The sequence below is a fragment of the Parambassis ranga genome, chromosome 16 (assembly GCF_900634625.1).
Source record: "Parambassis ranga chromosome 16, fParRan2.1, whole genome shotgun sequence".
Taxonomy (NCBI): Eukaryota; Metazoa; Chordata; class Actinopteri; family Ambassidae; genus Parambassis; species Parambassis ranga.
The window spans coordinates 16,199,290-16,222,750 of NC_041036.1; the positions used below are offsets into that span (position 1 = coordinate 16,199,290).

Sequence of the window (23,461 nt, forward strand, 5' to 3'; positions counted from 1 at the left end):
GTTAACACACACATCTATCTATCTATCTATCTATCTATCTATCTATCTATCTATCTATCTATCTATCTATCTATTACACAACAGTATTTACCTATAAGAGCAAACATGATGTCTAAATCATCTTTCAAAAAGAAACAGTGGGGAGGAGGGTATTTAAATTGGCTACTGTGTCACAACTCTCCAACTGCCCTCTTCTTTTTCTACGCCCATGCACAATTATATTAAGTAGAGCCAATAGGAACAAAGAAGAGGCAGGACCGAGGCTCCACCTCTCCCCGACTGCCTTCCTCTGAGCTTTTTAGATGTACATAATCCCTGAGTTGACCCAGAAAATAGGCAGTCGTTTCAAGATCTGATGCGGCAGTCTTTGTGCGCACCGTTCCTGCTTGAGCATGAAGCGTAACCCTGTGGAATAAACACTGTAATCGAGAGGAGCTTTGCCTTGCAGAGGAAAACTGTTTCAGAAAATACGGAGCTGAAGCAAAGTCGCGCAACTTTGTGAAAACGTAGCAGGATTCGGGTAAGTGATTTTTTTTTTGATCGGATGTATTTGTTGGGGAGAAATTGGGGTTTTGGTCTCTCTCTCTCTCTCTGCTGCTGCTGCTGCTCCAGCTCCATTGTTTGCATTGCGTTGTTTCAAAGTCGAGGTTAACAAAACGGATCATATTCTGCTACCGTGCGAGGGACAAATTACAAACGTTACAAATGTAATGTAGGAAAAACGGACGCGCACGTCCTCGCGCGCGCGTGTGTAATCGTGTGCCTTGTTAGGATTGTGGTGATTCAGCTGTTGGGGAGATGTTGCATGATGTCAGTGTTCTTTGTTGCAACCTTACGTGCGTAAAATGTAACAGATTTTCCTGCTTTAGCTGTCATGCAACATAGATGGGATTCAAGCCGTGCGTTACGTGCTGCACGCATTTTACCTCATTTTTGTTCGATTTCATCGTGCACGATGTAACCATCAAGAGGGGGGGAAAAGACCCAAACAATGTACGTTAGCCTGCAAATTCAACCTGGGCGTTCATTTCTTGGCACAAAGAGGGAAGGTTTAAGGAAGGCTAAACAGAGCAGCGAGGATTTCTCTGTTCTCCAATGGGCAAAACACCCTTGCAGATGATTTTTTTCCCCCGGAAGCGATTTTTGTGGTTTAACTTAAGGTGGAATTGTGGCATGAGAATGAATCATTTATATTGTTCCTCATAAAGGTGAAGAGGGTGGTTCAGATGGACAGATAAATGTGTGCATGCCATGTCAGCTGTTAGCCCTGCTGCACCTCCTTCTAAATGTTCTTCCAGACACCTTGTCTGCCCCCTCACATTGTCCTAACAGTGTCTCCTCTCTACTCATAGACAGGAGGCATGGCAGATCATCTGATGATGCCCATGAATCACAGCTCAGCGGGCACCAGTCTCCACGGTTACAGGATGGGCATGAATGGTGGCCTGCAGGCAGGTCACCAGCAGCATGCCAACCAGCAGGGCATGCGGTCGCTGCCCAATGGCCAGATGATGCACTATGGCGGCGCCCAAGCCAACATGGAGACCGCCATGAGGCAGCGGCAAGGCATGGTGGGCGGGCCCATGAATGGACAGCTGAATGGGGCCCAGATGGGTCACCACCAGATGACCTCTGGTAACATGATGTATAATGGCCAGCCTCAGCAGCAGCAGCAACATCACCCTCAGCAGCAGCAGCAGCATCACATGCATCCACAGCAGCACCAGCAGCAAGCCCAGCACCCACAGCAGCAACAACAGTTCATGAACGGAGGCTTAACGTCCCAACAGCTCATGGCCAGCATGCAGCTGCAGAAACTCAACACCCAGTACCATGGACATCCGTTGGGTCCTATGGGTGGGAACCACATGGGGCAGACGACCCAGTACCGTATGAACCCAGCTCAGCTGGCTAACATGCAGCACATGGCAGGGCCGGCTCTGGCTCTGAACGGCATGGATGCAGATATGATCGACGAGGACGTCTTGACCTCGCTGGTTATGGAGCTGGGCTTGGACAGAGTCCAGGAGCTGCCAGAACTCTTCCTGGGCCAGAATGAGTTTGACTTCATCTCAGACTTTGTTAACAAACAGCAGCCCAGCACTGTTAGTTGCTGAGAGGACCTTACTTTTAATGGGGGCACGAATGGAGACAGAAGAGTGAAAATTGTCCAGGATGGATGAAGAGGTCTTATCTCTTCATTGTTTTTTTTTTAATTTATGGGCACCTCCCTGTACATCTGAAGTCACAGTGCAGCGTGCATAGAAGAGAACTCTGGATATCCACAGTGTCTCACGTGTGATGGTGGCCGGAGGGAGGCTGTTTGTAAGGCCTCGCTCTCCTCTTTCCTGGACATGAATGTAATAAAGAAATGCTGAAATTTTTAAAAGCCACTCTGAACAATGCTATGACACTATGTAGCCTATAAGTCTGGACTCCATGACAGTTTACTAGTAAAAAGGTGTATTTATTTATTCCTATTTGACAAAACTGATATAAAGAATCACCTTCTCATTTTTGGATCCAAGTGGATTTAATGAACTTTTTTTTTCCTGAGTATAGGTTTGGGGGAAGGAGAATTAAATTTGGGTTCTGACCTCTGTGTTTTTTCCCCCCTGTTATATTTGGCTAAGTAGTAAAATGAGCTCAGATGACTATGCCATCTAATAACAAGCTTGGATCTAAAAAATACAATGTTGTCATCCAGACATTAAAAAAATGGTTCACTTTTGGTAAAGTGCTGCCTTTTTTTAGATGTGATGTTCTCAAAAATCTACTGCTTGTACTGTATGAAGCTGTATAACTCCAACATGTCCACACTGCTGTGTTCTATTGGAGATGTAGAACCGCCTTAATCGCGCAGATTCTTATTTATTGGTTGTTTATATTGTCCCCTTTTTGTGGTCAAGATGGGGGGGGTGGTCTTTGTGAAAAGGGGTTTTGAAGATCAATAAAAATGGCCTGGATAGAAATGTGGCCTGCTTTTCCATTCATTGCATAGCTCCCACTACCTCCACCCCCACTCCCCCCCCAGGAAGCCGAGAGCCAGCTAAGTGCTTAGGTTAACCCGTGGGTAAGGGAAAACCTCAGTTTTCTTTCAAGTCTGGGATAAACATGTTTAAACTGATACAATATTTATGCCTTTTGAGACGGATATCTACTCCACATCTCCCGGGTTCCTTTCTTTTTTGTTCTTATTGCTTTAAAAAAAATACTCAGTGTCACTGATAAGAGCATGATTGACATATGGTGATAATTACATTTCTCAGCTTGCTGACAAAATATTATGTATCAATGTGCATCTGATTTGACATCTCAGGTAGTGATATTTAAATTGGATTTAGCTTTTTATTCCTCTGAAAATGCCAAACACATTAAATTATAGGTGTTTATTGTTGTGACAGCGTATTCCATCATAGACTAGTGTATTTACATAAGTGACACTGGTTTTGCTGCAGCACCCCAGACAGCTGCTCCTATGCAGTGTGTACAGTGAGGTGTGGCTGGGGGAAGTGAAGAGAACCCAAAAATGTTTAAATGACTATTACATGCTTGTAAATGGTGATTCATAGACACTGCTACTTTTCCCCAGCTCAGGTGAAAGAAACAGGCTGTAAATACTAACTGAACAATTGACTTCAAAACAGCCCCTCTTCAGTCTGTTGAAGGAGGAAAAAAAACATCTTTTTCCTAATGTAATTGCATTCATTATGAAAAGAGGGTAAAGAGATTCTCTGCTGTAGCTTGAGTTTGTTGAATTGTTCTGTGCCTCTGGGCTATGAAAATGCTTGATTGAGGTCATGTTGGGAATGTCATCACCACAGTTAGCTTTTCACTTTGTCAACAAAGGCATGTTTAGCGGCAACATGAGTAACAAGGGGAAAATGAGAGCATTGCTGTAAAAATAGTGTTGGCTGATTGCTCAGGTTTGTTTTTTTTTTTAAAGTCAGTCCTATTTGTTGGAAGGCCGATGTGCTCGATTGAAATGTGGTATCATAAAATATCCTGGCCTAATTACGGTGCCTGTTTTGAATAACAAAGACATGCGTAAGGGTGCATGTGTGTGTATGTGGGTAGACTTTCTTGGCTTTGACACCGACAAGAGAATGGCTCATAAATAGGCCAACAGCCTTGGCACGGTGCTTAGTAACGGTTGCAGGTCCTTTGCCCAGTGCCAATCTGGTGAGATGGTCTTCTGGTGTGTGGCACATGGGGCAAGCTGGCACACCGTCAGCACTCTGTCTCCTCATACATCTCATGATTGTATGTTGCAGTGTGAACACACTGTTTAGCACAGAGGCTTTGTTACCTGATTGTACTTCCACAGACGAAACTACGAACTACACCAAACAGCCCTGTTTGCTTTGCCAATCCCTTGTTATGACTGCTGCCTGACTCCTAGAGGCCGGTCTAGACGTAGGCTAAAGCAGGGTGGGACACTGAGACGTTTACAGTTATTTCTGTTTTCCTTGCTCTCACGTTTTGCAGCCCACCCACGGAAGCTACTCGACACAACAACATGTCTTCCTGTAGCAGCATGCCGTTTTCTCAATATAAGTCACCAAAAGCCACAGTCTGATAGAAGGCAGACAGGCAGAGCGAAAGAGACGTAAGATAAGAAGGGTAGAGAAAAAAAATGTAAGGATCTCTTGAGTTTACAATTATGAATTAGGTGGAGGGAGTTTTCTGAGTTCCTGTTCTTGGGGATTTCTTAGCTGGGTTTTCCCATGGCACTCTTAACGATTCCATAGAAAACCCTCAAACAATTATCATGCAATGCATGCTGCATGCAATCCAATTTACATTCCTGACTTCTGTACATTAACTGCATATCTACTAATCTCCTTCCAGGCTCTGGTCCAGCTGGTGCCAGGCCTGAGAGAGCTCATCTCTAGCCCTAGTGCCAATGACTGATAGGTGGTCATTTGCCATAGTCACGCATGGCAAGATCTTTGCATGCACGTGTACACACACACACAGCATCTGCACACAACCTGATCAAACAGGCTAGCATGGATACCTCCATATCAGTGTGGAGTCAGGGGAAGATAAAGGATTTATGTCTCATGTCTGGTCATTGTGATCCCCACACTTCCACATGTGGGTAGAAAATGGTGGATCTAATGCTGTGTGAAAGCACAAGTCATGACTAAACTAAGGATTACATTTGAATTCAGTTTTAATTCTGAGATTATTACCAACAACTGTAAAGTGAAGAAAGTTTCCCAAAAGAGAGGATTAGAGGACAGAGGACTCTTTATGTCATTGTGGGAAATCTGTTTTTATCTGTCAATATTGTATGAAGAGGGCAACTTGCTCAAGCTTGTCTGCTTTAGAGGTTTTTTAGCATGCTTTGTGTGTGTGTATGTGTTGGCAGGGGGTAAATAAACAGCAGGTCCCTCAGGGCAGGGTTCATGCAGTGGACATGTTGCTCAAGCCGAACTTCCTGATTTTCTAGCTGAACAGTCTCTGTGTCCCTCTTGACATCCACTCATATTAGACACTGCTCTTTCCTCCACTTCCTTTATGTTGCTCATTTGAAATAGATATTACAATGCAACAGGACACACAGTATATTAAAGGCAACAAAACTCTGCTTTTTTCCCTTTTCCTCTAAGCTATATGATCACATCACATTCTTTCCCTGTACCTCGTACTTAAGCTGTGTGTCGGTAATTGTGTAGTTTTCCACATAAATTCAGCTGAGGACGCTTTTAAATGTAGCTGTGTACCGTGTACACGCAGCCTCCAGAGGTAAGTAGCTGGCATGTCGGGGCAGGTGACACACAAGGTTGCCTAGTGACTAGCAACTCCTCCTCCGATCCCTCACCAACACCACCTCCACCCCTCCCCAAAATCTGGGGTTGAATGGTTTGCCAGCTCTTTGAAGTCAACGGAGGGGGTGTAAATAATTTATTTTCCTGCACACAGCTGACACTTCTCAGTCGAGCCAGCTATAACCCGTCGAGGTGTCCCAACATTGTCTAAAGGTGGTAAATATTTTAAGGGTTGTGTGATTTTACACAGATGACCCAAACTGAGCAGAGGTGTAAAAAAAAAAAGGGCAAGAGCCCTGGTGTGCATCCTGCAGAGCAGAACTAGTGTTGTTAATTTCCTTGATTACATGACATGGTGGTTTTTACCTGTCATATTGAAGAAGCACTCACATGTAACAGCAGTTGTGTGGACAACACTACCCTTTGGTCTCACATGTCAAATTCAGATTCTGCTTTTCCTCGTTCACTACCTCCACCTAAACCACAAAAGTGGTCTCCACAAAGATGTCATTTTGTTACAAAGATTCATCGGCAGGTTGTGTGTTTACTTCTCTGTTCTTGTCACGTTTGTTTGGCCTGTTTAATGTCAGCTGGGGAACTATTCAGGGCAGCCCAGGAGAGCATCTGATTCACAGGTTAGAAACAGTATTAGCACAGCCTACTGTATGTTCTGTACACAGAGTCTTTGTGAGCTGGGCTTTAAGCCTGTGTGTTAATCTGGTGACAGTGGCAAGCACATGCTACCAAAGACCGAGTAACAGGCTATAGGCTGGGGGGTGGAATTACTACAACAGAGCAGTACTTGTCAGGCTTGTCAACTGTTATCCTGCCGAGTGTTAATTACAAGAAGGAAAGAGAATGTGCGTTCAATCGTTTGTGCCAGTATGTTATATACATATTTATTTGTTGCTTTTTTTGTATAGAATTTGTTCTTTTCTGTGCCCTGTGCCATAACCCTCCCCATCTGTAGGCAGGGGGCTGATAGGGTGAGTGTGCTGGGGTTGTGAGGGCTGTGAAGACAGCAGTATTATCTCTGTATCTCAGAATTTGCTGTTAGTAGACACGTGGGTCAACAAGTTGTTTGTTTAAGAAAGGTTTTTGGATTATTTCCTCTGAGGGGAGAACACATTTTCCTCTCTCCCTCATAAGCTGGTTATATAAACAATCAAAAATGTTGTTCTAAGTCTGACCACTCACACACACACTCACACACTAAGAAACACTGAGCTGCATAACAAATAACAGTGACAATCTACATGAGTGTGGTCCTCTGAATTATTAAGGCATTTCAAAAATGCAGTTTAAACCAGGAGTTTGCACAATCTGAGAACAATAAAGACCAAGCAGACAAAGAAATTCAAGCCTCGGGGCTTTGAAGGCACACCAGGACCCTCACCCTCACTGGGAGCACCTCAACTGACAGCCCAAAGGCATGCTGGAAATTCAGATATCAACTAGAGAGAAGGTGGTGGACTTGGTTTGTATAATTTCTCACCCACTATGCCCACACTTTGTCTGCAGGGTTCAACGTGCCAGGCTTGTTCTGCAGAAGATATGGCACAGAAATGCCATAACATGACACTCAAAGTAAGAAAGCTGTTTCTTTCTCACAGTAGTGACTGATCTGCTAGCCCACAAAACTTCCTTTTATACATACTGAAACTGTCTTGCTGCTGTGTATCGGTGCATGGCTGTTGGGGCAATGACAGTGAAAAATATTTCACGGGGCAGGATTTCCCCCAAAACACCGCCGTCTGTCATAAACAAGGACCCAGCCAAATATGTAGGATACTCAATACAAAACCTCTGCCTGGCTCTCTATCAGCAAAAACTGCGATGGCACCTGATAAAAATCGCACAACAGTGTTAGGAACCAAAGTGAAAACTGCCTTCACAAACACAATATGCAGCACAAGGAGCTGCTATTACTATAAATAGCACTGGCTTTATGCACAACACATTGACTACTATTACACATCAACAAGCAAAGGCATCAGCCACGAGGTCTAGGCTTGTCACATGTGCCTGAGCACAACACAGCACACACCATGTGTCATATGCTCACACACACAGAGAAAAGCATTCATACTCATCCATGTCATTTACTGTATGTGTGTGTTTGGTCACCGTATGTGGTATGCTTTCCTGTTTCACTGAGAGGATGTGGCTAGACTTTTCTTCTGTGTTAAACCGTGTCTCTTCGGTATAAGTCATTTTTCGCCCACATGCCTAATAATCCAGTCATGTACTAACACAAACAAAGACAGCGCTGTTTACCAGAAACACAATGAATAGGTTCACGAAGTCATACACGGAGGTATTTAAACCCTTTTTACAAAGAAAAAAAAAACGTTACTTCTCTTGGATGTTTAACCTTCACTTTCATGTGAAAAACACACAAAAAGACATTTCTGATTTTATAATGGAAATAACAAAACGGCAAGGAAAAAGAAATACGCCTTCATTTATCACACTTTCTAGTCAATAAATGTACAATCATGGGTTTCAGATTAACCAACACATGGAAGCAGCTCCTTTGACATTTGAGATCTGGTGAAAAAGATGTAAACTGTTGCTGTAAGAACACAAACCGTTATCACAGGCGTTACACAGTCAGAAATTTATAGCACAAATGTAACCTGTCTGTGAGGAAGATGTATATACTTGTACAAAATGAACATCAGAGCAGTCTGCAAACATAAAGATACATTTCAAGCCTTTTGGCATAGTGCTGCAATGTTATGTTTGGGGGGGGGGGGGTGCTTTACTGAGTGAACAGCCTGCAGTCATTGATTGAGCTATTAATTTTTCAGCGTATCAAAAAGAACATAAAAACAGTGCTTAAAGTTAAAGCTAGAATAGAATGGAAATACTTTATTCACCCCAAGCTGGGAAATGTTGCTAAACTGGCGGCAGATTGTTCAAGCACACCAGGACCTAGGATTTGGAAGACGAATGGCCTATAAGCCCAGATTTGAATGTCACTGAAATATTAAAACCGTACATGCAAGAAACACCCTCAGCATATCTTACACCCGAAGGAATTTTGCATGCAGGAGTGTTACCTGAGTTCAAGCTGTGTGCGTGCAAACACAAATTGTGAAAACATCTTGTTTATAAGCCATTTCTGCTCTAACCTATATTATGCAAGCATAGTAGAAATATGAAGCCCTTCAATGCACACAAGCAGAACCATCTTGTAACAATTAGTAAGGCTTGGAAATGACAAATGTTTTGATTTTCATACACTCTGTTGAAGTGTTTTGTTGGGAGACAACCGTGAGTAGTCTTTACGTGGTATAAAATTATCACAGATTATCATGCTGAGGCTACCAGATGGAGATATGACCACCCATGGTAGAACATGATGAGTCCCAAGGAGAAACAGCAATGAACTGCAACTGAAAAAATGTAGATGGGGTGGTGCTGCCCTCTGTTGGTGAACTCCTGTAAACAGCAAAACTATTAGTAACAGCAGGCACCTTATGTGTACAATACTTTAAATACCACTGTCCTACTTTGCTGCCTTAGTGAAAAATATAGTCCTACTACATGTGTATGTAGCAAGACATATATTGTACTGTAGCAAATAGTGTTGACAATTCAAACCACAACAAACAAAAGAATTCTTATATATATTTATTGAACAATGTTAATAAGTATGATAGGGCTCTCCATGTAGGAACTCTAATAATATAGTATAAAAAATTAAAAAAGTACAAATAACAGAGACAAGACAAGGCATTGTAAACAACTTCCAGAATAAGAGAAAAAGCCTCCTCATGGCAGTATTTTCAGAATAAAGTTTTTTTTCTTCCATAAAACACGTTTTTCTAACCTTAATTAATTATGCTGTAATTGCAAAATTCATGCCTCAAAACTGAGACTCATCAAACAATTCCCAACTATTGGGATGAATGTAGTGTAGTCTTTTCTTTCTTTTTTTTTTAAGTATATCCCAACTCAAAACGTTGAAAATGACAAAAATACAAGTCCATATATTCATCAAGTACAAAATGTGAAATGTACAGAAATAAATGTAACAAGGCAAAAGCCTTTTTGAAATGGCCACATGACTCAACTTCAAGTTATACTGAAATGCAAAATGGACAAGTGGGTGATCCTAGTATCCCATGCTGCCCTTGGGCTGGATTGTGCTACACAAAATAAATTCATTGGATGAGGTCAGGACAGGGGCTTGTGTACCAGATATGGTGCTCTGCTGGACGTTGCTACATGTATATGGTCAGTATGTGTCCTCAATGAAGTGCATGATATACCTATCCTAGAAAAGGGAGGTGGGGTCCTTTGGAAGGCTAGTTGGCTGACCTCCTCAAGCCCGTTTGAGCTTGTCGATATGGAAGGTGAGTTTGAGGGCAGGGCCGAGCTTCAAACCCATATATTTCATCATCATGTCGCTGCGCAGCAACAGAAGGGCCTTGCCATCAATCTCCTGCAGCAGAAGGACAGAGGTTGTTAATTTGTGCAGGGACTAAACAATAACACAGGTGCAGTCTGGGAAAAAATGTAAAATACAGGTTCACCGATATGTATGAATACATACATGTTTTCTGAAGAGGTCAGCGTGTGGAGCCAGCACTGGGTCAATGTCTCTAATGTACTGCATGACTTCTTCTACTGTCCACAGGTTGGGATCCTGACCGCTGGGCCGGGGGCTCTCCCGGAAACTACCTGAGCCTGAAAGAACAAGAGCACAAACTCAGATTCATACATTATCTGTTGGGTAATTTACTGGACTTACTTAAAGTATACAGTAGCTGAATAAACACCGTATCATTCCAAAACACAATACAAAGACGTGGATGTGCTAGTGCTTCAGCTAATGAACAGTTGAACAGGAGAATATGAGATGGAAAGGATAAAAGGATTATTACAAACTAAGGCTTAAAAGACCATTTAGGAGCCATATTCGGTTGGCATGTGTCCCAAGTTCCTGCAGTAAAAGAACAATGCTAATGTATGCTATGCTGACTGATTTGCACGACCATGACAATCAATAGGTCTGCACATACCAGGTATTAACATGTGTCTTGGGTGGTGCAATCACAATGGGACAGCTCTGAATAATTCACACTGGTCATTTGAGTGCATATGCACCTCAAGTCACTGCTTGTATTTAATCTCATTTCCTCATTCAACAACCTAAACCTGCATCAACTATGACACATCTCCATACACAGTACAGTCCTTAATCCAAATATCTGGACACACTGGAACACATGACATTTATTTATGATTGTGTTACAGAGCAAAAATCCTGACAGCTCTAAGGTAGTTCAGCTCTCCACTGTGTGGCTTTAGCTGTTGATATTAAACAGTATGTCTGTGTGACAGCTCACCTGTTTGCAGTGCAGAATTTGCAGTGATCTTGATCAATCCTGTCTCCTTGTCGGGGGTAATTTAAGTAAGTAATTAAGTTCCAAGTGCAGAAATCTGCACAACTCTTCAGGTTTGGAGACATTCATATACCACTTGCATAATGCTAAATATTTGCAATATACTTATTGAAGAGAATCAACAAAAGTACACTGAAGATCCCATCTTTAATTGGCCCATGCACACACCTCGGAGCTACCATAGTGCCACTTTGGTGCCCACCTTTAAATGACATGCTGCCAGCTGTGCAGCCAGAAGTGTGTCAATGCTTTCCAAGTAGTGTTCCACTGTGCCTGTCTGACAATTTACACAATGTTCCACTGTTCCACCTCTGTACATTTCACTTTGAACAGTGAGGTGCATTAAAGGTGCAACAGTGCTGCAACAAACGAACTGTGTGAACGTGGCTAATGTCTCCCCCTACCTGTAGAGTTGATGTGATGCAGCAGTTTGGAGGGAGACCTCAGACCAGGTGTCAGCGCCGCAGCGAGAGGGCTCTTCTTTAAGTGCTCTGGTGTGCCAATGCTGTTCTCCATGAAGTACTCACCTAAGAACACAGAAGAGGACCAGTCAGACAAAACGATCACTTTAACAATCCCAAATGAACTGTTGAAATTACAATGCTGAAAAATGGTTACAAAAGGACAACTAACCAACTTCTGCACTCAATATATTTCACACTGTTATGGCTGTAACCCCCAGAGTACACCAGGGTGCTAAAGCTGTCTATAAAAGTGGAAGGGCCATTTAAGAGGGATATTAGCCTTTATTATAAATCTCTTTAAATATTCCATTAACTTAATTAAAATCTAAGGAAATTGAAAGATGATTAAATGATTAACCTTCTACCCCAGAACTTAATACCACTTGCTCCTCAGCCAAGAGCTCCTCTGTGTAAATACTTCCTTTAATATGATTATATAAAGCTTTACTGGACAAGTCAGAGCAGTCAGTAGTAGTATACTTCCAATCAATTTTACACACAAATAAAAAGGACTAGGGAAATGCAATCCAGAGACATTTATCAGAATGGAAATTTACTAGCTGGAAGCAGAATACACACACATTATACAAGAAGTGCACAGATGCATAGATGCACAGATGAGGCTCATTGTTGACCAAAAAAGATAAATTACCATCAGTGGAGTGTCGGGGGATTTTTGCCAGTTTCTGAGACAGGGGACCGTTGAAGTCCTGAAGGAAGCGCTTGGTGCCCCGGCCTGGGCCTGTCGTCAAGCCGTCTCCAAAACTTCTCCTCTCTAAAACCGATGCACACGGAGGACAGAACATTTGATATAGATGGAAGCTACACTTCCATCAACAAATATGACAAAAGTGGACTGAAGTTATATCAACTGAATGATAAAAGTATGAGTCAGAGCTTTTAAAAAAACACACACACAATGAGCACAGGGTTGTTCTGACCTGTAGTGTACGTGTGATTGGTGTAGTGTAGACCTCCTCTGGCTACAGGCTGGCTGCCAAACAGAGGATCGCACTGAAGGTTGTGGCAGAGTTTTTCTAGGAAGCGGAGAACGTAGGTGACGCTACTGACTGTGGGCAGGGTTAGGGTGTGCTGCTGCTGGTCAAAAAAGGCTGCACAAGGGACACACAGGGACAAAGAACAGCAAATTAGACTCTCAGTCAATGTCACACTCCTGTTTACATACATGTTAACTGTTATAATATATATAAATAAACATGAGATATCATGGCAAGAGGCAGGGCTACAGTGAAATATTATATATTCTTTTCAAATCACTTTAATCCACACCTGAAATGACTTCACCCCCTTGTCCAGACTTGAGGCAGGAAAACACTGTGCCCTGGTTGTGGGCAGAGTCCACACAGGCCTGGACACACTGCTGAAGCACTGAAGATGCCCGTCCTGGCCCAAAGTGGTCTGGGAGCTGCTGGACACGCCTCTGGTCCAAATGAGGTCCTACCTTACCGTACTTGTTCAAGTACACACAAACTACAAAAAAACAGAAATAAATAAATAAACAATTCAATAAGCTTGGATTATTTATGTAGCCACTGTGCTGCCTTTTCCTCAATCATGAGGAGAATATCATTATTCTCTGCATTATCGAGCCGGTTAGCTAGTAGTATTGCTCAGACCTGTGGATGCTGTGTACCTGTGGGAGCTTGTAGTGCAGAGTTGGGGATGGTTGCATTATCCAGAGGCACAGTGCTTGTGTCAGGCTCTGGGGTGCTGCTGGTGGGAGATGTAGGGACTGGATTAGGTACCACTCGAGGTTTTCTCTGTATACAAAGACACATTTATATTATACAACATTTGTCTTTCTGCTGGTTAATTATCATGGTAGCATGTAATGGTAACAAAGTACCAATGTATGCAAATGAAACATCATGTTACACTGATACATAAAACAAAGATCAAATGGAAAACTCTTGCCAACTGTTTTCATTATTGTCCTCTCAGGACATTGTTGGAACCTGACGAGCACAGCTATGAGCCTTGCCAGAAAGCCGGTAGCAAATTTCAATGCTGCCAACATTTGCTGTGGACAACCACTGTGTTTGTGTGACTGTAAATAACTTTGAAATGGAAACCAGTTCACTAAACCTCAGAAAAAGTATGTGGCCCGCTGCGCTCATGTGACAGTGAATGTGTTAATACAATGGTACTTGAGAGCTACCTTGCTGCCGGGTTTGGGTCCTCTTTTCTTTGGGATCTTGATAGGTTCTGCCTGAGTCTGAGCCTGTTGCAAAGCTATCCTCTGAGCCCAGTTGGCAGGCAATCTGCCTCTGGTTCTTCCCGGACCTGTTACTGGCCTTCCCGGGCCAGCACCAGCATCCTGCAACCAGCCAGCTCTCTTTGCCCAGCCCAGCTTAAAAAAACAAAGAACAACAGAGACAGAGAGTTAAGTATGTCTTCACTTTAAATCGATTTATATTTCTTATGCAACTCCTATCCAAAAATCAAAATTGTATTAAGCTGCTTTACTGAGCCCAGAGCTTGAATCCCCTACAACAAGGTTACAGCAGTAAGGAAACAATTGAGAAGAACCTTGAACAACTCCCCAGTTACTGTCTCACCACACTGTGAACAGGTGTTTTTGCAGAAACTAACAGGCTGTTTTGTACTTGTTTCCACCGTTGGCACTTAACCTTTAGAACCTCTTTCAAGGTTGTTTTCACATAAGAAAAAAGTGCCAAAAAGTTTTCTTAAAGGTTGGGTGGGAGATTTTGAAAACTCAGTGAGAGTCAGCCAGATTTTGAAAGTAAACACACGCCCTTTTCTCTCGGAGCTCACCCCAAAGTCACGCCTCCCAACCAGTGAGACTTCGGCCATCATGCACGTACCTCTGTGGTGCTCGCAGAGCAGGAAGAGAGTGACAACCAGCCAATACTCCGCACAGGGGCGCCCTGCAGGATTGGCTGATGTTTTTAGTGTTTTATAGCTTCCACAGATGATTAATATTCTTCGTTTTAAAGCGAAACTGCCGAACTAATTGGTTGCTATCAGATTGTAACGAGAAGTTACACTAATTTAACAAAAAGTGCATCAGAATGAAATCTCCTACCCTACCTTTAAGTTAAAAAGGAAAATGCACTACAGTTTTTTAAATTAGCTAAACGGCAGGATGACAAAGCACATCAGAATAGAGGAAGAAAGACAAGGAAGGTAATTAACCAATCATGCCTCAGCAAAAAAACCTGTTTCAAGCTCCTCTGGCAAAAATGCACCCTAAAATGTTTAACAATTGTTTCTGCAGACAGATGCAGAACAATCAAACCCAGGCTGTATAAAACACAAACTACAGGCTGCAAAGCTTGACACAAAACTGTGTTCTAAATTGGGTAAACCTAAAATTAAATGCAATTGTCTGCGCCCAGTGGTGTTTCCATATACGCCTACCTTACTGCCAGGCTTGGGTCCTCGTTTCTTGGGGATCTTGATGGCCTCCAGGCCTTTTCCTGGTTGGATGCTCTGTGGTCCCAGCACCGAGCCCTTCTGACTCCAGGGGCCTGTCACTTTGGTTTTCCGGCGGCCTGGCTTCCGTCCTCTCTGACCTGGAGGTCTGCCCACCGTGGGGGCGGGGTGCATGGCTGAGCTCTCCACACTTCCGTCTGTCAGTGCCCCAAGGCTCTTAGGCAATACTACTGCACAGGCAAAGCGGGACAAGACACACAAGACAGGGGAAAATATTAAAAGAAAGCTGTTATGTAACAGATACAAATGTATTAAGAAGGGTTAGTGCTTCACTTTTTAGAAAATAGTATGCAGCTAGATGCAAATCTAAGGTACAACATAACATAACGGCACGCAAATCCAAGCCTTTGTGACACCAGCAATGTTCAAAAATGACTTCTGTTGTAGTCATTCAACAATTTATGTGCAACATACATATATATGACACAATGACTGCATGTGGTACATCAGGTATTGCCCTCATTTACTTATTGCTTAAGTACATTTCTCCAATCCTTTAAATGCATTTAAAATAAAAACGATGTTTTCTTTGGTTTGTTCAATGCTTCAGTGTAGCGTTACATCCCAGCTATCCTCATCACTTGAATTCAGCTTCAGTCTGACATTCTCAGCAGCCAAACTGTTTTTCTCTCTTGAACCTTCCACTTCACTTATGAGACAGCAGACACCATGCTTCAGAATAGACGGTTCAAAAAAAAGCAAGGTTACTTCAAGATGTCTCTGCTCCAGTTCCCTTAGAAGACTCATCTGCACCTTGACGTGAACTCTGAACATTTACCTGCCTACACAAGTAAGGCCACAGAACTCACACCTTAGAAATTCACTGACAGACAACCTCTTAGATGGGAGACGAACAAATATTCAATTGTCATATGGTTACGTATTTATATGAAGGACTAAACAAAGAGCAGCTCTACAAGTTCTGAAATGAAACTCAAAGATGATTTTTTATTTAGCTACTTTGAACACCTGCTGGCTAAAATAGGAAAGGGGGAATAATCTTAAACCCAAACAAAGACAGCTGACAGAAAATCACTTAAACCCAAGGGAGACCAGTACATGGTACATCCAACATTAAAAGCCTTTTTAATACACAAAAATAACCAAGTAAACTATATACTTTACCTAAACAGTCAAAGCTGGCAAAACTGCAAGAATGTGTGCATGTGAAAACATCCCACAGAAAATAAGAATATCTGGATTCAAATGTCAACAAACTCTCTCACACAGACACACACACACTACACAAAGTCAAATGCATTGGTATTCATCCTGGATCAGCCAAAGACAGATTTACGACAGGGGCAGCCACATTCATTAGCACAGGTCCTGGCCGGTGGGGCTGTATTTATTAAACACACATTCACATGGGCACACAAATCAATGCAAAGCTCAGTCTGCAGGCTACCGTGGCTTTACATAGGGGAGCCATGGAGAAGCTAAGAAAAAACAAGACACCTGATTGATTCTAAACACACTGGACAAATCCTACATAATATGTTTAAAGGTCTAAAGAGCTTGAGGTTACAATCAACAGCAGTGCTTGTAAATACAGGCAAACAATGTGTAACAAGCAAACCCTTGTTTTTTTTTCCTCTCCCCTGAGTGCACTGAGTTCATTGAGTTCACAAAACATCTAGTGGCAGCTTAATATTACAGCAACATAACTTCTCAAGAGCGTTTAATCTATCACACTCACACTGCATTTCTGTAATTTCACTTCTTACTCACCCTCTCGCTCAAAAGAAAGTTAAACGTGTGTGGCTCTCGGCACAGCTGTCCTCAGATTCACCCTCTCCTACTGCCCTGTCCTCCTCTCCCACTCTTCCTTTGCGTTGCTCCTCCTTTCTTTTCTTTTTCCTCCCTTCTCTTTTCCTCTCCTCCCACCAACGACTGATAAAGTAAATAATCCACCTTTCACAGCATACGCCTGCCTCTTCTCTTCGTCTCTGTCCCTTCTCTTAATTCTTTCCAAGGTGTTTGATCAGACTCTCCTAAAAAGGGTGCCAACAAGAGGCCTGTGGAGGGGCACCCGGGCTCTTTCAACCACGTCATGGCCTCACTCTGCCAGCTGGATGAGTGCCAGGCCCCCATAAAACCCTAGCAGGCTGCAAAGACATGTCCTGCCTCCCTGTTTCCCTAGTTGCGCTTATTCCTTCATATGCAGATTTTACAAATGTGGGCAGCTGAGCTTGTCTCTGATAACCTTTGCATTCACTACTTGATAACAATGTTCTTCTCTCCTGCTCTGACACTTATTTCTGATTAAAACATGGCTGCTTCTGATAAATGTTCTGTTTTCAGGCTTTTTGAGCATGCAGAACCTTATTCCGGAGAATATCTGAAGAGTATTTGTCATCATCACATATGTTTATGCAGAGATGAAGTGATCCATCTCATATTTTGACTGATTTTCAGCATTAATGTGATGCAATTAGTGTCAACTCTGTATAAAACTTAACTCTAGGTTTTGGGCACCCATACAAACACCCTTACAAAACCGGACCTTTGCTAAAGTTAAAATTGTTTAGCTGCCACGATGGATATTTTATGATGTCTAGCCTTGCACTACAACATTAGTGGTTGTCTGCTTGCCTGGAGCCAGTAAACTCTGTGGTAGTAAAAAATAAAGAAATGCATTTGGATTTCATTGCCAAAATATTAAGAACCCTTCCACGATCTATTAAGGACACAAACTCTCTTCACTCCAATCTGTCTGGAGCACAGAACAAACACATATAGTACAGGGTTGCAAATTGCAGAATCTTCATGACATTAATATGCCACACTAGGCTTGTGCAAAATCGTATCGTGTGCAATTAATCGTCAGAAAAACTGTAATCGATTAATATTTGCCACTTATCGATTACGGCGATTAGTGCCTCGTCATGATGACGCATTTTTGTGTGCGGCATACTCTCACCATCACCCGTCCACATGTGAGCCCACAATAACAATAATGGTGGAAGGCAGTGTTGTTCAGTTAAATAATGCGGAGCAGCACGCCATAAGCCCGAGCACGAAGAAAGCCGAAGAAAGCCGAAGAAAGCCGAAGAAAGCGCAACGAGGACACAACACTACACTACACTACAGCTGTATACAGTGCCGCGACATGCATTAGGTGAAGCGTGGAGCGTTGGTTGTTGCTATAGTAAGTAAATTTTTGCTCGTATTAAATGAATGAACTCCGATCTTTATTTACGGACTCCACAGCAAGATAGGAAACATTACAACAGCGAAGTCTCCTCCAGCAGATATTGGAAAGAATTCCACTCAGCCGAGAATCTGCGATACGTTTAGTCATTGTGCTGCTTACGACCAAACTAACTGGAAGAACGTAAGGCAGGTTGATTTGCACAGACACACATTTAAATGTGAAATTGTCCGGTTTGTTTATTTGTTTGTTTTTTCTGCTGCTGTTCTACAGTATGAGTGAAAACATGCACTAGTCTGTGACATATTCCAGTCACAGGTTCATTTGCGCAGACACATTTTTTAACTTGAAATAATCACTGATGTGACTTTTCTGAACTTTGTTTGTCTATTTGTCTGTTTAATTTTAATGTTGACATGCTTTGTGACCTTAAGATAAAAACATTTGAAGTTACTTTAAATGTTTGCTTCATTATTATTTTGAAGCAGTTTGTGCCTCAATATGATCAATACATATTTCCATGGCTGGTAGTAGTAGTTAACTTGACTGATGATTTGTCGGTATCATGCTAGAACACTATGCCAATTTAGAGTCAAAAACATGTAAGTGCAATTGTCATCAATTAATCGTCAAATTAATCGTTATCGGCTAAATGCCACAATTAATCATGATTAATTTTTCTGCCAATATCGCCCAACCCTATGCCACACACAAGCGCTAATTAATTAACTCTTGCGCATGCAGAACATTCATTTTGCTTCTTTAACTGTAAATCCAAAAGTTTGCTCCCTTTATCCAGATAATAATAAAATATTCACACAAACTTATCCATACCCACCCAATTATTGTCATCAAATTAGCAATGGCTAAGCCATTGTGTTAACTGCTTTGTGTGCTTCGTTTAGGCTTCCATGCTTTTGTCCGCATTGATATAATAAATGTAAAACTGATAAGCTCTTGGGCAAGTTCAACATCCTAACCGCTTCCCTGATGGACATGTCATTAAAAAAGCTTCATGTCAATCTCTGCCCCATATAAATGTACCATTAGAAGGGACACTGGCTTCTTGAAGCACAAAACATGTACAAATATAACAAAATGATATCACTGAGGATCCCCACCTTTGGTGCCAGGCGGTTGAAGGTTGTCTCCAGTGAGGGCACACCAGCCAACAGGGAAGATGTCACGTGAGTCATACCGGCAGTAGTAATCAAAAGCTCCCCGCCAACCATCAAAGGTGACCAGCACCTCTACACCACGCAGCGCACCTATTGTGGCTGGGCAGATAAAGTGGGGATTTTTCCGATCCACTGCTTCCAGCTTCATGCCCACCTGGAAGGAGTTCTGCTCTGGGGCGGGAGGCTCCTGCTGGGTAACAGAGAGAGAAAGTATAAAGGGGTCAGGCACAGCAAGTTGGCCTGAGCATCTGTGCATTTTCAGGTACTGGTTAATTTTTGGTAAAACATGTGTTTTCTGACTGCATATTCTGAGAGCCATTACTATAAATAAGGATTCTTGTTGAATGTGTTTTGTATGGCGAGCTTCTGAGCCTTGTACAGGTACCTTGTGAAAGATGCGAGAGGGGGCCATCTCAGCTCCATTCAGTGTTTTCAGCAGGAACATGGGCCAGGAGGATGCATTGAGCCGAAAACCTGATTGGGGAGAAGGGTTGAAGGATCAAATGGGGACGATGAAGACAAATCATTAGAAGAATTGTCTTATTAAATATTTTTTATATATTTTTGAACTATTTCAGACTTTTTACAATCAAATACTACAGTAAATGACGGTATACATTTCTGTATAATCACAGGTGTGTAAGGTCTGAAAGATACTTAAGTAAAGCTGTGTTTGTGTCCTTACCCAGCGGCGGCTGTAGCATGCCGCCATTCTTCTCACAGCTACCAATAGGCTGAATCTCGGATGAATCCACCAGACGCCAGAAGTCGTTCTTATTGTCAGACCCGTCCAGGCGCAGCCTCAGCCGTGAGCCTGTCAGGCCAACGACTGTGGCAATGCAGGTGGACGTGGTGTTCCGTGGGTCCTGAGCCTCCAGCTTCATGCCTGCCTTGAACTCATTAACTGGAGGCGTAAGGCTCTAGATGGTGGTGATAGATGAGTTACCCACAGGGAAGTTTCAGCAAAAAACAGCATAAGGTAAGGAGTACTTATTTAAAGAAGGGTAGGGAGGGACATGGTGCAATGCTCACCTGTCTGAAACATGAAGCAGGAGCACCAAGAGCACCTGTCTCTTTGAGGTATTTTTCCCAACTGAAGTGCCCTGCAGATGGAAAAGAACCGTTACAACAAGCTCTGAAATTTGGGGGCAACAGTGGCGCAGTGGGATAGCAGGGTTGTCCAATAACTGGAAGGTTGTGTGTTCATCCTAGTTTCTGTGTAAATGACGTCAGGTAGCCTATACTCTGTCACCTCTCAAAAAACTATCAGTAGATTTTAAAGGCAAACAACAACTCTGATAACGTGCACTTAGTATTAGTTTTCAATAAACATGAAAATTTAAATAATTTACAGAACAAAATTCAAATAGGTTAAAAAGAAGACTAATGTAGTTCTGTAAAGTATTATTCAACAGTCATTTAAACAGACTGAAGTGTGCCTCCTAAGGTTAAACAATAAATACAGTATTAAGACTTAAGTAACTCCTGAAGTTCAATGTGATTTAGAACAAATGATCAAACTTTAATGGGAATCATATCTAAGGACAAACGGAGCTGCTGCTGTCACCACACACACACAGGCTTAGAACACGCGCGGCAGAAACAGTACCGAACATAAAGGTGGAGTTCGTTTTAGGGACCAGTTGCTCCGTTCTCTTTTCGTTTTCAGCCGTAGCTTCCTATCAGGGAGGCTGTCACTGGCTGGTCGTGTTCACATTAAGCGCACTGAGAGTTGGACAAGTGAAAAAACTCATGCGTCTGCGCGAACATAGAACTGCAATTGATAGAATGTGCTCTATGGACGATAAAACGATCTGTCCGTTCTGGTAGATCGCCGATACGTTCACATCCTTCACGATCATTTATCGTCAAATCGCACAGCCCTAATTTCATTCATTATTTTGTCAAACAAAAGTCAGCTATACAAACATTGGGGTTAAAGTCAAGCATGACGTTGCATTACCCATTATTGTCTGTATGATTTATGAAAAGGCTGGCATTCGGGAAAATGTACTTCATATATTTTTGGATGCTCTGGGGTTCCTACCTTGGTACTGTGAGGGAACCCGGGAGGGCCGTCCACTCCGGGCATGCTTAATCCTTCGGGCATCTTTCCACTCTATAGCTAGGGCAGCCAGAAAAACAGAATCATTTCGGAACTATGGATAATTTTCTCATCAGTCAATACCTGCTACAGAACAAACATTGGTGCGATTACAGAACTATTATAAGATAATGTAATAATTTGCCAGCACAAGCAAAACGAAACAGATTTATTTGGAATAAAACAAGAGATATTTCTATGTTAGAAGATAATATGAATATATGTTTGAAAAAATTAGGTAACACTGAGACTGGTATACTTCATTCTTACCTTTCTGTAGCACAGGTTTCCTCATACTCCAACAATACTGACCAACTCACAACACAACTCTGGCCTCCACTCTGCAGACAAAAAACAAAAACATGTAACGTTGATGTGGAAAACGTCAGAGCTGAGTTAAAGCTAGGTGAGGTTTGTTTCTAGACAGTATTGCCACAATGACACAAAACCTGATCACAGCAATTGAATTGAATTCAGAAGTATTGATACCAACAGTGTGGCTAACGCATATTAATTGTATTTGTGTTCACAAGAAAACAGAAACACATGCTTGTAAACTAGATCATGTTAAAAATGCATGACATCAGGATTTCATTGACTTTTTGTACGCTCTATATGCAAAGCTTCTAGATACTGACTGGATAAAGAGAAGGATCTCAGTGCTACGTAGGATATAAACACAACACAAGACTTATAACATTATTAATAATATTTCACATTAATTAACAGATTAAAACTTCCATCTTACATCCAGTTAACAGAACAATTAATTATTACCTATCATGCTGCAATAACTGATGAATGAGCAACATGTTTTGATGCTCTGTGACCCCCTGTTACCCAAACCCAGACTCCCCAGCATTACCAGCCAGACACAACACACAGGTCAGCAGGTCAAACAGATACAAACAAGAGCTTCACATCATGTCTAGCCATATGCAAAAAAAACTACTGAGGAAAACATGACACACTTTGATATGATGGGGTTAGTACTAACACACAATACACTTGTTAACCATCTGTCAAATATTTGAATTTGCCGACAAACCACCCGCTTTTTCCTCTAAAGGCCTGTTATGAATTAAACCACGCGTGCATATAAAAAGAGCAATGGCAGATGATCCTCAAGTGTAACAGCATAAAATAAACAGCGAGCTGTCCATAGAAACAAGCCTACCTTATAACTTCATAACCGTTTAGCAACCTCTCTCCTCGCCGGATGAGTTCTCCTTTCAATAGAAGTGCGCCTTTTTCCTCCGCCAAGGGGGATGGCGTCCAAATTAAAGCGACGCGCTCCCTGTTTTTGAAGCTGGGAATGTGACAGGAGGACCAGCGTTAGCAGCAGGTACACACTCCCCCTGTTGCCAACCCTACTGTGTTGACTCCCGATAGTACCACTTCTGTGACATTTACATGAGACGCGCTTTTGTTTTGACACATGCAGCTCACATTACTGAAATCTGCTGAGCTCCATTCAAAACACAAAGCCAACACATGGCTCTCGTCTCTCCTTCCCCGCCCTCTCCTGCGCTGCATTTGCATGAGCCGTAAATGTTCATTTACGTGACAGCAGTGATAATGATGTTATGCAGAGGCTAACAATGGATTAACGACGGTTTCTACGGCATAAGTCTGGCGAATGTATGACTGAATGAAAGTCACGCATGCATGCAGCCGTGCAGACATCACATCAAGCATGCTATGCTACGCACGGCTACACACAGACATGCCCACTGCCCAGGATGCTAGCTTAGCACGCTAGGTGGCTCGCTAGCTCCCTGACCTGATTATAAATATTAGCAGTAGCAAAACGAGAGCGTCAAACACAGTGAGGTCAGTTTACAGTTATCTGGGCTCAATGCCGAAGCCGAGCCTAAAAGGAGACGTTGC

General features: G+C 42.4%; 2 protein-coding genes across 6 annotated transcripts in view; one reads left to right on the forward strand and one right to left on the reverse strand.

The window, feature by feature from the left end:
• The first annotated feature begins 313 nt into the window (after positions 1 to 313).
• On the forward strand, positions 314 to 2,972 carry cited4b (Cbp/p300-interacting transactivator, with Glu/Asp-rich carboxy-terminal domain, 4b). The gene is made up of 2 exons (XM_028425429.1): positions 314 to 520; positions 1,353 to 2,972. The coding sequence occupies exon 2, from the start codon at positions 1,362 to 1,364 to the stop codon at positions 2,115 to 2,117; it is 756 nt and encodes a 251-aa protein (XP_028281230.1). The 5' UTR covers positions 314 to 520; positions 1,353 to 1,361; the 3' UTR covers positions 2,118 to 2,972.
• A 6,479-nt stretch (positions 2,973 to 9,451) lies between these two features.
• LOC114448319 (polycomb protein SCMH1) overlaps positions 9,452 to 23,461 on the reverse strand; it is a 44,633-nt gene continuing 30,623 nt past the window's right edge. For 2 of the 5 annotated variants that reach the window (XM_028425218.1, XM_028425217.1), the window contains 15 exons: positions 21,842 to 21,912; positions 21,515 to 21,592; positions 20,500 to 20,570; positions 20,153 to 20,387; positions 19,853 to 19,941; positions 19,411 to 19,657; positions 15,061 to 15,305; positions 13,838 to 14,029; positions 13,313 to 13,439; positions 12,949 to 13,149; positions 12,600 to 12,770; positions 12,311 to 12,433; positions 11,599 to 11,721; positions 10,342 to 10,475; positions 9,452 to 10,230 (listed from right to left, as the gene is read on the reverse strand). In XM_028425218.1, coding sequence (XP_028281019.1) covers positions 10,111 to 10,230; positions 10,342 to 10,475; positions 11,599 to 11,721; positions 12,311 to 12,433; positions 12,600 to 12,770; positions 12,949 to 13,149; positions 13,313 to 13,439; positions 13,838 to 14,029; positions 15,061 to 15,305; positions 19,411 to 19,657; positions 19,853 to 19,941; positions 20,153 to 20,387; positions 20,500 to 20,570; positions 21,515 to 21,592; positions 21,842 to 21,866 — 2,181 coding nt within the window. In that variant the 5' untranslated portion in view covers positions 21,867 to 21,912 and the 3' untranslated portion in view covers positions 9,452 to 10,110. Of the gene's footprint in view, positions 10,231 to 10,341; positions 10,476 to 11,598; positions 11,722 to 12,310; positions 12,434 to 12,599; positions 12,771 to 12,948; positions 13,150 to 13,312; positions 13,440 to 13,837; positions 14,030 to 15,060; positions 15,306 to 19,410; positions 19,658 to 19,852; positions 19,942 to 20,152; positions 20,388 to 20,499; positions 20,571 to 21,514; positions 21,593 to 21,841; positions 21,913 to 22,748; positions 22,881 to 23,461 lie in introns of all 5 variants that reach the window. The other 3 variants (XM_028425219.1, XM_028425221.1, XM_028425216.1) reach the window with 3 other exon arrangements.